Genomic DNA, 14,078 nt, shown 5'->3' with positions numbered 1-14,078 from the left:
TTGTTAGGTTTGGTATACCGAAAGCATGTTTCGACCAAGTTTCGCGCGAATAGAATCTTCGCTTGTATATGTAAAAGTCTACAATCCACTTTTTTAACTCGTATTCAAGTATATTCGAGTAATTTCGCACGAATAGAATCAGTATATTATTACATTGTGTTTGCTTGGGAATTTATAAGATGTTTTACAAACATTTAAATGCATAAGAAGTAAATAAAGCCTAAGTCTTGCTTAGTAGACCGGTTGTGGGCGTCCACTTTAAGGTAACACGGTCAGTTCTATGCAATGCTTTGCAAAAGAGAAAGAAGAATTTCACAACCTAGATAGCTTTGGCTACCTATCGTGAAAGGTTGCAATGTCAGTCCGATTATTTCTAAGCTTTACCGAAATAAGATGACATTGGTGTGGTATAGCACTCGAACGATCTCTAAAAGCAAGACGAGTCTTTATGCTATCTACTGAAAGACTAGGTCTTTATTAAATACTATTTCTTAATCTACATATGTTAGTATTGAGCAGTATTGATTATGCACTACTTTGACTTATCAAATGGTGCGGGTTTTTCGCAACCCAATAATCCCGATATATTGTATAGTGGTGATTAATGTCTAGCGGTGCTAGGATTGCTATTATGTTGAAACGTGCGCGAGGTGAGTCTCGTTTGATAATGTCCTCAAGAGGAGCTCGAACAAGGTTTTATTATTCAGAAAACTGTCCAGTTGGAGTTTTATCGCTCTATGAAAAATAATTAAGTGTTTCTTGTTAAGTCCACTCTTGGAATTAATAAGATGTTAATTAATTAAATCCATTCCTGACATTAATTAATTAATGGACATTTATATCTTAAGCGTGGCAAATAAATAATAAACAAAGTGAAAACCCGGAATACATGTAATTTCGGATTTGGATGGAGAGTTCAATATTACTTCTGTAGTGGCTGCTCGTAATATTCCAATATAAGCTTGTATTAAATTGTGGGTTAAATTTAATTAGGAAAAAGCTAATTGGGGGAGCACATATCCAAAACCTTCCATAGATGCATGTCCGGTGGGCCCAAAAGGAACTTAATATAAATAGGAGAATAAATGATACAAATTTATTCATTAATTTCATGGTGTATTTTTTGTTCCTTTCTCTACAAGGAGGATGAATTTTCTTTGATTTTCTCTTCCGTGAGAATTTCAGCTCCTCATTCGTGAGGAATTTTTCTGTCTCTTTTATTTAAGTCCTAGTATCCCGGTGAGATCAGCTCACATTGATATCGGAATAGGATTTGGGAACCAAAGAGAAGATCCGTGGTCTAGTATTGAAGATCATCAAGTGGAGAAGGGGCGAGCAATCGATTATTCTTTGGAGAATCAAAATCGGTAACTCTAAACCATAGTATTCATGTTTAGGATTTACTTTCTTTGAGCGTGAATTGTTTGCGTTCTAGTATGCAATTATCTGTTTAACATGTGAATTGATTAATCACATAATCGGTCAAATAGATCCGTGTCTGATTTATTTATTTTGTACAAGTCTTCCGCTGTGCAAGGGGCACCAAACCCCAGCAATTGGTATCAGAGCCAATTTTTTTGGCTTTGATTATGTGGATTAATTTCATGTTATGTGAATTGCTTGAATGCATGTTCTTTGTTTATATGTTTTGTACGTGTGAACACAGTTTTAAATATGTGAGGATATCCTTGCTTTGACCGTTCCCGTTGGCGTGTTTTGAGGGCTTTGCAAACTTGTTCCAAATTTGCAATTATTACTTAGTCATGGTTACATGATATACTATTCAATTACTTGGCCTAATTGGGAATTGTATGCATATTTTTATGATACGGTAAGGATTCACATATTAAGTAATCAATACATGATTTGATTTCAATTCGTATTGATTGTTCGTGAATTGAATTCAAACGCGATTCTTTCGCGGCGGCGGCCATGACAAAATCGAATCAATTCACGACGGCGGATAGCAGCCGCAGAAACGACTCCGGCAGCGATGGCGGTCTTAGTGGGAGCCCTTCGGGGCAATTCCCGGGCTTGAAAGACAGCGCCCTTCGTGAGCAGTCGGGGTTGGAGCAGGCTGGGAGTCATCGCGAGTCAACGGTGCAGCAGCCGCTGCAAAGGCGCAGCAGCGTGCAGCGACGTCTTGGGCAATCTGTTGCGTAACCGGGCAAATCAGTCAGCTGTACTGCCGGAGGTAACGCGGAACAGAGAACGCAGAAGAGATGACGCAGCAGCAGCGGTGCACGGGCTGCCGGAAATAAGGCAGAGGCTGCAGAGCAGTGGGAGTCCGACGGAGTGCTAGACTAGGGGTTTCCCTATGCCTCGTTCTCGTGACTTCGCCTTCCAAAATTAATTAGGGTTCCTAACCCTTGGAATTAATTTTGGAAAGAATTCAAGATTAATTTGGAAATAAGATTTGAATATATGTTTTGTGGATTTTATATATTATATAAGATTTGATTTTGTATTAAATCATGGATTAATTATAGATTTTATCCTTATTTTATGGATTTGTAGGGATTTAATTTCTAGACGAAAATCCTAGCTAGTTAAATTAGGATAATGACAATCTAATATTTATATATATCCTATGGATTAATGTGGATTTATCCCTAGAAAAATCCTAGTTGGATTTAGATGATGATAATATTATTTTATTCTTATCTTATGAGTTTATATGAATTTATTCATAGATAAATTCTAGATGGATTTGGATAGTGATAATATAATATTTTATTCTTATCATATAGATTTATATGGATTTGTTCCTAGATAAATCTTGGATAGATTTGAATAATTATAATATAATATTATCTTATTTTATGGATTTATGGATTTATTCCAAGATAAATCCTAGATGAATTAGGATAAACATTTATATTAATTTATTTTATCCTATGGATTTGAATAGATTTAATTCTATTAAGACAAATCTTAGATGGATTAAAATAAGTATTAATCAAATTTATCCTTATCCTTTGGATTTATATCCTAGATAGATTAGGATAAAGATGATATATAAGAAATCCTTATTTAATTGGATTTAGATAAATTTATTTATCTAAGAAATCCTAAATAATGTTTGATATATTCTGGATGTCTATTCTAAATAAAATTAGATTTGTATAAATCTTGGTTGATAGGATTTTATTTTTATCTTGTGGATAATGGTGGAATTGTTTTTATCTAGTAATATACTAGTATGATTTAAATAATGATAATCCTAGATCAACGTTATCTTGAATTGTAGGATTTGATTTTATCGAAATAAAATCTTGAATAATCCTAAATGGATTTAGATAGTTAACTCTATCTTGATAAATCCTATCAGTAATTGGATAATTATGATCCAATATAAAACTTAATTATTTAATTGATTCTCCCTTGACTAGATTAAATAATTGTCGTTAATTATCATGTGTGTTTAAATGCCATGCATTAAATGGATTTATCTGTTTATTTGGTGTTTATCTATTTTAAGTGGATTATCTGCTTTATCTGCTTATGTGATAATTATGCAAAAACCATACAAAATATCTAAGTGATGATTACAACAAGTGCGTTGTATATGGTCTCCATCTATTGGACTGCCAAATTTTGTGAAGCTGATTTTTCCAATATTATTGCCACCTCCAAAGTAGGGACAATAATCCTACGAAAACAGTAAGTTCATAAGGGCGGACTTCTCACATAATAAATAGAATGAACTATAAAGTGGTTCCCAATATTATTGTCACCTGCAAAGTAGGGACAATAATCCTAAGGAACTGCGAGTTTCAGGGTTCAATCAGAATTTATGAGATAGTTTGATTTTGTTATCAGCACATGAACATTGTCATGGGAGTGTGTTGTAGAGATAAAATTCTGTAATGCTAAATCTGATGGTCGTGCTTAGGCAACATTAGGCGTATTAACCTCCAAAGGAGGATACAATTTAATGCGTCGGTGTTGTGACCAGTAAAATTGTCAAAATTTTAATGCGTATTAACCTCCAAAGGAGGATACAATTTATTAATTTTGCTGTTGTAAGATACATAATTGTTTTGTGGTTATTTGTGATTGTGTATTGAATATGAGTGTGATAATAAGTTTCTTTGCCAAATCTTTATTATGTCATTTAATATTTGTCTGCGATCCTTAAAGAAAGAAAACTCGAATGCCTAAATTATGTAGACCGGAAACAAAAATGGATAAAATTCTCATCGCTGAAAGCTTGGAGTTTATACTCAATGATTCATGTCATCCATTTCCTCGACATAATTCCACGAAGAATGTTCGAGAATGCATTATGCATGTACTTGACAAGCTCTTTGAGGAATAAGGTCAAGCTATTTTCCTTTAAGTAGCTCGACAAGTCTTGGTTAATGACGATGAAAGATGGATATCAATAGAATCTGTCAAGATGATTCGATTGGAATATCCTAGAGTGACAGAATGTTTTGAGGATCTTTTGATCACTCAAATAGTTTCTGACACAAGTCATCGCCTAAAGTAACAAGAAATGACTATAAGAAGGTTTAACTGAAAAGTAGAAAATCTTCAGAATAATTGTCGTTGTGTTACTATTAGAGGAAAGTAACATGATAGATGACGAATTTATAAAGGCTGCATTTTTCTTAAGTCCTAGTTCATTTGAACAAAAGACTAGATATGGAAATGGACTGATCTAGACTATCAAGATTTTAACAATTTGTTTGTTAAATAGCTTGAAAGTCGAGAATGTCTGGTTGATGCACTATGAGTTAGAATCGTTTGATTCAGAATACTTATAGAAGTGCAATATAGAAAGACTAGCGAGTCTTAATGGTTTACACCATAAGAAGACAAGCAAAGGATTATGATCAGTAGTGGGAGTCTAATCTCCATTAACGAATCCAAGCATTCCTCTAATGAATGGGATAGTTATGAAAGAAGGAATCGAAGTCTTTCTAAGACAAGTTTGATTAAGAGATGAGTTGTACTCATTAAAATCTTATCATTGATGGATAAACATTAAAGAAACTACCAACATCAATACCTTCTACAAAACACGAGTTGTGGACTAGAGCGTCTCTAATCTAGCACATCTCAAGGTGTAATGTTGTTCCAACACGTGTTGGAAAAGTGTCCAAGAAATTGGAGTTGTGTACTGAGGCATGTTTTAAGGTTTGTCCCAAATGATGTAAGGTTATAAGTTCTGTAATCTTCAAAGTTATAATTCTTGTATGAAGATCAAGAGATGAACTACAAGCCTAACAACGTGCTAACTCTCAAAATAAAGAGAGAGATATCAGATTTTCCACATTACCAAGAAGTCATACCATTAGAAACTTTTGCACTAATAAAATCAACTTCAGTACCTAAGATTGTAAGAACCATATCGTAGTGGGAGCGTTCCACTGGAACACAACAAGTTCATGGGTTTAAGAGTGTCGTTAGACTCAGTCTTAGATTAACTTGAACATAATCCCTTTAACTACAATGTAGTATTGGTTAATTTGGATAATCATCTTTGAAAAGGTGATAGATTCCATATTACAATCTAAAATGGACAACATGTCTTACAAAACTTGCAAAACTACCTATAGGTTGTGTCAGTCAGTGGGAGCTAGTATATTTGCAAGTGTAAATATGGATCTCAAAAGGCTAGACAATGACAATGGGTTATGCTAAGAGCCGTGGTGCTCGACCGAGGCGGAAGTTGGTAGACCGCACTACCGTTGATCGAATTCGCTTACAACAACAGTTTCCAATTATTCCTATTTTAATTGATGAAAATTTCAAAACCTATGATTGGCCTAGAGGGATTTTCGAAATTCCCTTATTATGGGAGAAGGGATTATTTTATTCTATTATTTGATCCCTTATTGATTCTCTTCCATAATTAAATTCAAATATCCTAGCATATCTTGCCAAATCTAAGAAGATCTTACCATATCCTAATTAAATTAGGATTTATATTAAATTCCTTGTAGGAATTGGATATCACACGCCACTTTCCATTTATTTTGGGGGTGAATTATTATTATTATTCTTGCTCCGTGATATTTTATTCTACTCCGTAAAATATTCAAATTAAATCATATGTTATTAAACAAGCATGAATTTCGAATTCCCTACTTTTCCTCAGCCAAATTAACGCCTCTCCCCCAACAAATCTCTCCCAAATCTTTATTTATTTAATTATTGGAGTATATCTTGCACTCTATAAATAAGAGGAGAGAAATCAAAACCCTAGCACTACAGAAAACCGCCCCCCACTCCCAAAAATCTCGACATCTCTCTTTCTCCCACTCTCTCAAATTTTTATTCAACTTTCTCCATTAATTCTTCATCTTTTGGAGAAGAATTGAAGCTACAATTCAAGAATTCATTGAAAGAATCAAGATTTTACTTGTTTCTACCGTTTGTTTTTGCAAGAAAAGGTACTTCTATTATTAATCTTTTCTTCCTCTACCGATTAATCGGTGTTTCTCTTGAGTCCACATGCATTTAGAACGAGTGAAGGGGAAATTAATCGGTGAATTCGGATGCATGTGTGTGTGTGTGTGTGTGGCCGTGTGTTGTGTGGAGAAAAGCACTCATGCGTGACACGATTTGATGATAAATCTGGAATTGTTGTGTGAATAAAAACGATATGATAATCGTACTTTGATTTTGATTGTTGATTTTGGAAATAATCGAAGGGAAAAGGGAAACGTGAGATCATGCATAATTTTAATCTATGATTTGAGACTTATTTGAAAAATATGAACTAAAGGTGATAGTTCGCGTTCCCGGTGGGATATCAAGAAGAAGTGCATTTTTTGTTGAACTCGAAGGAAATCGAGGTGGGCTTTATTCTAAACTCTCTTCTATGTGCAAATTTATGATGTTGGAGAAATAAGGGTGGATTAACTGTTATGCCATGCCTATAAATTATTTTGGATATTGTGTGTGCCTGATGCCTAGATTGTGAGTACGCTCCAAGAGGCTACAAAGTGGCTATATAAACGATCGTCTCAGTTAGGTGGCCGCAAACCCTACCAGGCCGTGTACACGTGGGATCGGGAGCCGTCCTTGCTAGTCGGCTGGTCTCGTGGGCGGTGCGCGTGGCCACACTTTCGTCGCACTATGAAATGATGATTGATGAGAAAATGGGAGGTATTATTTGACTGGCCAGTCCATAATATATATTTTGTGACACTCGATGCTTATCTTTAAATAAATGTGCAGGTTGAGCAGCGATGGGCGGTCGGTGGTGTTGAGAAGATTGGATCGAATAAAATGGATGTTTGGAACTATAAGTGTAGTCGTGTCTTCATACATGGCTCCGCTTTCTCTTGAAATGCTTCCGCTGAATATTTTTGGAAAACTTATTATTTTTGGTTATGGTGAACTTAATTCTTTGTTTTGGAATGAGGGAAATTATTGCATTTTGTTGGAATTATGCTAAACCTTTGACTTTTGAGCCTAATCTATTAAGTCTTGATTCTCGTGAGTTAGCCGTTTACATTTTGCCTTGATACTTCATTAAATGCTAGGGTCAAATCTCTTTAAATGAAACCCTAGTCTACATTTTTGTCGCCTTAGGTTCGCCTAGTTAACAGTCGCCGTATTTATTATACCCTAGAAAAGCCGGGCTGTTACAGTATAAGTGGGAGAGTTTTTGGCAGTGGGTATACTCAAAAGCATGTTTTGCATTTAAATGTTTGTAAAACATCTTATAAATGTACAAGCAAACACAATGTAATAATAATAGTGATTCTATTCGTGCGAGACTGCTCGAATAATACTGAATCGGATTAAAAGTGGATTGTAGAGTTTTACGTATACAAGCAAGATTCTATTCGCGCGATACTTGCTCGAAACATGCTTTTCAGTATACCAAACCTAACAATATGACCGTTCAACGGTCAAAAAATTTAAATTATTTTTTCTTTTTTATTCTATAAATATTCTTCATTCTCCATTTTACACACAAACACACATCTAATCTTCTCTCATAGCTCTTTCTTTCCTCTCCAATCACTTTTTTATTTTTTTTAGGATTTTAAATTGTAATTTTCTTTTATTTAGTAAAGTGTTTTTTTATTAATTGAATTTTTTGGAAATAAAAATAAAAAAATAAAATTGAACAAATAGTTAGGATTAGATGGTTAAGAGATGGAGGGATGCAGGTGTTGTCTCTTAGTTAAGAGGTGGGGTGAAAATTACAGTGGGGCCCATAAATAGTTAAGGAATAAGATGGTTAATGTTGTTAAGGTGGAAAAGAAGACAAATGTGGTAGCATTAAGATTTTTCCTCACCATTAATTGAAAAAAATGTTGTTGTTAATGTGTAATTTAAATAAATATGAGGTATAAATTAAAAGGTGTAAAAAGTAGGTGAGTATGAATATTCATTTAGATTTGAATTTAGTGGTGTAAATAGTACTACTATTGTTTAATGTTGAGTTTGCATAAATCTGACATTATTTTAGAACATCTACAAAAATTGAATCATTTTTTTAATTTTTATAAATGTATTGGTGTAAATAAGATACGGCTCATCCTCTATTTATTATTCATGCGGTCTAAAAAATTGAATCATTTTTTTTAATTTTTATAAATGTATTGGTGTAAATAAGATACGGCTCATCCTCTATTTATTATTCATGCGGTCTAAAAAATTGAATCCTTTTTTTTAATTTTTATAAATGTATTGGTGTAAATAAGATACGCCTCATCCTCTATTTATTATTCATGCGGTCTAAAAAATTGAATCCTTCCACTGTAATTTTTATAAATGTATTGGTGTAAATAAGATACGCCTCGTCCTCTATTTATTACTCGGGAAAAACCTGAAACGTTTTGCCAGTTGTCCATCACTTAATGACATATTTGAGAGTATTAATGTCTATTAGCCATAAGAAATAAGGGAGAAAAGGATTAATTAGATTTTGCATCTAAATCATGTATAAATAGTTGACACTCATCCATCCACTTCACTCACAAACAACTCTTGACATCTCACTCAAAAAAAAAAAAAATGTCAGTATCCATGGCAACAAAGGATTCAAGCTGGTGGGTCTTAACCCTTCCCGCTTTCGTGGGCTCCAAAATCCTAGTGGATGAATACTTGATCATCGCCGCCCTCTCCATCTTGGTCTCCCTCGCCCTCCTCTCGTACATCCTCTCCCCCGGCGGCGCGGCCTGGAAAAACAACCGCACCCGCCTGGGCCCCGTCTCCATCCCGGGCCCACGCGGCCTCCCTTTCCTCGGCTCCCTCCTCTCCCTCTCCCAAGGCTCCCTCGCCCACCGCACCTTGCACTCCCTCGCCTCCTCCCACCCCTCCCGCCGCCTCCTCATGGCCTTCTCCCTCGGCCGCACCCCCGCCGTCGTCTCCTCCGACCCTCAAATCGCCAAAGAAATCCTCACCTCCGTAAACTTCTCCGACCGCCCGGTCAAGCAGTCCGCCCGCTCCCTCATGTTCTCCCGCGCCATCGGCTTCGCTCCCAACGGCACCTACTGGCGCCTCCTCCGCCGCATCGCCGCCTCGCACCTCTTCGCCCCGCGCCGCATCGCCGCCCACGAGCCCGGCCGCTGCGGTGACGCGGCTGCCATGCTTTCTGGCATCTCTCTTGACCAGTCCCGAAACGGCGCCGTTTCGGTCAGGAAGCATCTCCAGAAGGCCGCCTTGAGCAACATCACCGGCAGCGTGTTCGGCAAGAGGTACGAGGGCGCCGAGGCCGCGGAGCTGGAGGAGATGGTGAGGGAGGGGTTCGAGCTGCTCAGCGCCTTCAACTGGTCCGATTACGTGCCGTGGATGACTTGGTTCTACGATCCTCACCGCATTTCCGCCCGCTGCGAATCCCTCGTGCCACGTGTCAGGAAGTTCGTCTCTGAGATCATCCAAGACCACAAACGAGAACGAAACGTGTCCTTTTCCGGTGATTTCGTTGACGTGTTGCTGTCTTTGGATGGCGATGAGAAGCTCCATCAGGATGACATGATCGCCGTCTTATGGGTAAGTACATACTACTAATTCAGATATTGATTTTATTCACTAATTAAATGTTTGTTTTATATACATATAGGAAATGATATTCAGAGGAACGGACACTACGGCTTTGCTGACTGAGTGGATACTGGCGGAGCTGATCCTGCACCCGGAAATCCAGACGAAGCTCCGTCGCGAAATCGACCATCTCGCGGCGGCAAAGGGAGGAGACCTGACGGATGCTGACGTGGCGGGCCTCCCGTATCTTCAGGGTGTTGTGAAGGAGACTCTCCGGGTCCACCCGCCTGGCCCGCTTCTGTCCTGGGCCCGCCTCTCCACGTCGGATGTCCAGCTCAGCAACGGGATGGTGGTCCCCGCTGGCACCACAGCTATGGTCAACATGTGGGCCATCGCCAACGATCCCACCGTGTGGGAGAATCCCCACGAGTTCCGCCCCGAGCGCTTCGTGCCCTCCATGGGCGGGGCTGATGTGGACGTGCGTGGCGGGGATCTCAGGCTGGCTCCGTTCGGGGCCGGGAGGAGGGTTTGCCCCGGTAAGAATCTCGGGATGGCGACCGTCGCCATGTGGGTGGCCAAGCTCGTGCACAGGTTCCAGTGGGCCGAGGATGCTTCCTCCCCGATCGATTTGAGCGAGACTCTCAAGCTGGCGTGCGAGATGAAGTTCCCCTTGTCCGCGGTCCTGCTCGAGAGGGACGTTCCCTATTAAAATATAAATAAATTCTAGTTATGTTTGGTTTTATTTGTTTGATTAAAATGGGTTTTAAGGGTAAAACTTGTTTCAAAATTGTTGATTCCTAATTTTTACGTTGTTTCTCTAGCTGGAGTCAACAATTTAAATGTTTGTACTGACTATATATATATATATATATATAGTTGATTATTAATGAAAGTATATTTTATTTATGGAGTAAGAGTATTTCTTTATCAATGTACTGTCCTACTTCTTGGTTAGTTTTTTGGGTGACAAATTCATACTACAAAACATAACATTTTCTTTATATGTAAGTTATTCTTTTTAAGTACAAGAGTTTAGGTGGGGGTATTTAGTGGTTAAATAAAGACATAATAAAAAATGAATGATAAAATTTTTTTAATAGAAAATAGTATAGTTGATAAAGTAAGGAGAGATAGAGTTTTTTGCTAACAAAGGAAATGCATCAAGGTAGCTTGGACAATCCAAAGAGAAATCCGACTCACACTCACTTTACGTGAGACTGAGGAAGTAGTATATTTGATGACGTAATATTAATAGCAAGTAAATTCAAATTGTTGACTCCCAATGTTGATATTGTTTTCTTGTGGTGTCAATAATAATTTATGTGTGTTTGCTTAGGATGGAGGCGCCACTCAATAGACTTTCTAAACAAATCCCTTACCTATTTATTTTAGCATTTTAATTGCATTTGATTGTATTTATACCTCACTATTTCTTTGTCATGGTATATAGATTTATCTCTCTTTTATTTCTTATTTCTCTAAATACACCACAGTTTCTTAGTTGCACCCAATAGTCCATAACTTTAATTTGGTGACATTGTACTGAATCAATAGGAACCAAAAAAATCTCTCAAGTTGGATAAAGTTTTTGGTACCAAAAAATGGTTATATTTTGTTTGTTACTGAAATGCACAGGAAATTGAGTCATGCCAAGGGAATGGGAAATAGAGAGAAAGGTTTGGCTGAGAGTGGGACAGCTTTTCCCACTGCTTCTTGGAGATTTGACTTCTCATATATGTTACTGCTGCAATGTTGACTGACACCTTCCCAATCCCACATGATATTGCAGCAATCCTTGCATGACTCCAATCTACTCATCCTCATCTAATTAGACTCAATCTAGAAAACGAAACTCGTGGAACCGACTTTTACTCGAAATATTGAGTTCAATAGAACTTTAAGAGCTCGTATAGTTATATGGCCTTAATCGAGTAATCGATAAGCATATTTGTCTCAATAAATGACTCGTGTTATTTTTATGAGCCAGGAAAGCCAGTATTGAAGCTTGTGTTTCAATGAAAAAAATGAAAGCAAGATCCATTAGCAGTTTTAGAAATTGAATCTAAATGAAATCTAAGTATCTAACAATGTTAATTTGTTATTTAATGGAAGTTAACATATGTGGCCTTCAATAAATGTTAGTACTCCTTCTTACGTGTCATGCAGAACTAAAAGAAAATGCACAAATATTTTAAGATATCAGAGCATCCGCATCACGTCTCGATGCAGGCTCTACCTTGTCTCCTCGAAGAGACGAGACCGCATCGAGATGGCGATGCGGCCTCCATCTCGTCTCGACGAGACGGGACATCTCGTCGCGTGTCGCGCGCGGAAGAGGCAGGCCTCGAGACAGCTCGCCACGCGCCTTGGCAACGTAGCGTGCTCCGGTTCGTGCGTGACGCCCACTCGCCGGCCCGCGAGTGGGCGTCGCTTATATCCGTTTAAAATATATTTTTTTTTGTTTTTTTTTAAAAATCAGTAAAATTCGAAAATAAAATAAATTAAAATATTGTAATTTTTAATTTTTGTATTTTTCAATATTGTAATAAAAATCGAAAATTAAAAAATTAAAATTAAAAATACTCCATAGGATTTCAATTATGTATTTTTCGTATTTTCGGATGTTGTAATTTTTGTGGTTTTTAATGATTTAATGAATTATTAGTATTAATTAATTATTTCAATGAAATATTAATTGAATTTGTTGAAAATAAAAATAAAAAATGAAATTGAATGAATAGTTAAGAGATGAGATGGTTAAGAGATGGAAGGATGCATGTGTTATCTCTTAGTTAAGAGATGAGGTGAAAGGTACAATGAAGTCCATAAATAGTAAAGAGATGAGACGGTTAAGAGACGGATAAGAGACATGGATGCGGATGACCTCATATACTGGCACAAAAATACACACGATCATAACAGACGGATGAAAGGTTATTACAATTAAAATGGAATCTACCAATATGATTACCTAATGGCTAAATATAAATCTATTTGTGATCAAAGCACCCAAACTGAAATTTATAATACCAAATGGGCTTACGTTCAAGTTCAACAGATATTAAAATTTAAAAAGCCCGGATAAACCCACTTATATCTCACTCTACTCGGCAAAAAAATAAATTTAGAAGCATAAGTACTTTGTTTACAAATTAAATGGGCTTTTATTGAAATTTACATTTGGGATTTAATTCACTGTCTAAAATCTTATTATATGGGCCTTTGCCATCTCTTCTCACAGCCCATGAATTGTAATTTTGATGTTTACTAGTAGAAATGATGATCGGATCATAAACTCTGTGTTCTCGTAATCTTATATTCTATAGTAGAATCATTTCATTTTCTGTATTCATTTTGAAAAAATAAATAAATAGTTAAAATAGAGAAAAGTATAAAGTAAGAGAGAAAATAATATAGAGAAGACTCTTGTTTACGCTATTATTTTCTTTTACTTTATGCTTTATCCACTTTAACTATTATACTCTCTTCGTTCCACAAAAAATGTCATACTTGTGGGATGACACGAGATTTTAGGAGGTTTTGTTTTATGTGTTAAATGGAGAGAGAAAATATAATTTTTATATTCATGTAAGAGGAGAGAGAAAATATAATTTTTATACTCATGTGAGAGAGAATTTTTTTCAAAAATGGAAAATGTGACATCTTTTGTGGGACAAACTGAAAAGGAAAGTGACATCTATTTTTGGGATGGAGAGAGTATAGTTTTTTAAGATGAGTGCAAAAAATGAAACGACTCTACTACTAGAGCAAGAGATGAACCAAAATCAAATGGTCATAATACGGTAATACTCCCTCCGTCCCAGTTTAAGAGTCACATTTTGCCATAAAAATCCGTCCCAGTTTATGAGTCACATTTAGAGTCTTCCATATTTAGACATAAAATTTTATCCCATTATTCATCAAAATTACACTCAAATGTCATTATTTACATAAAAATAAACAAATAAATAAATAAAAAACCAAAAAATCAAATTATCTCACTTTCCACCAACTCACTTCATTTATTACAGACTCTACCATCTGATTTCATTTATTATACATTCCACTAATTTCTTAAAACCCGTGTCATAACTAATTGGCATTCCTAAACTGGGACGGTG

General features: G+C 36.5%; 1 protein-coding gene across 1 annotated transcript; it reads left to right on the top strand.

Moving 5' to 3' along the window:
* The first annotated feature begins 8,965 nt into the window (after positions 1-8,965).
* Positions 8,966-10,863, top strand: LOC125212697 (cytochrome P450 78A7). Its single transcript, XM_048112932.1, has 2 exons — positions 8,966-9,966; positions 10,037-10,863. Exons 1-2 carry the CDS (start codon positions 8,989-8,991, stop codon positions 10,664-10,666), a joined length of 1,608 nt encoding a protein of 535 aa, XP_047968889.1. The 5' UTR covers positions 8,966-8,988; the 3' UTR covers positions 10,667-10,863.
* Positions 10,864-14,078: the final 3,215 nt, after the last annotated feature.

This window comes from Salvia hispanica, chromosome 3, assembly GCF_023119035.1.
Source record: "Salvia hispanica cultivar TCC Black 2014 chromosome 3, UniMelb_Shisp_WGS_1.0, whole genome shotgun sequence".
NCBI classification, from domain to species: domain Eukaryota; kingdom Viridiplantae; phylum Streptophyta; class Magnoliopsida; order Lamiales; family Lamiaceae; genus Salvia; species Salvia hispanica.
This window is presented reverse-complemented; position numbering and strand designations above follow the sequence as displayed.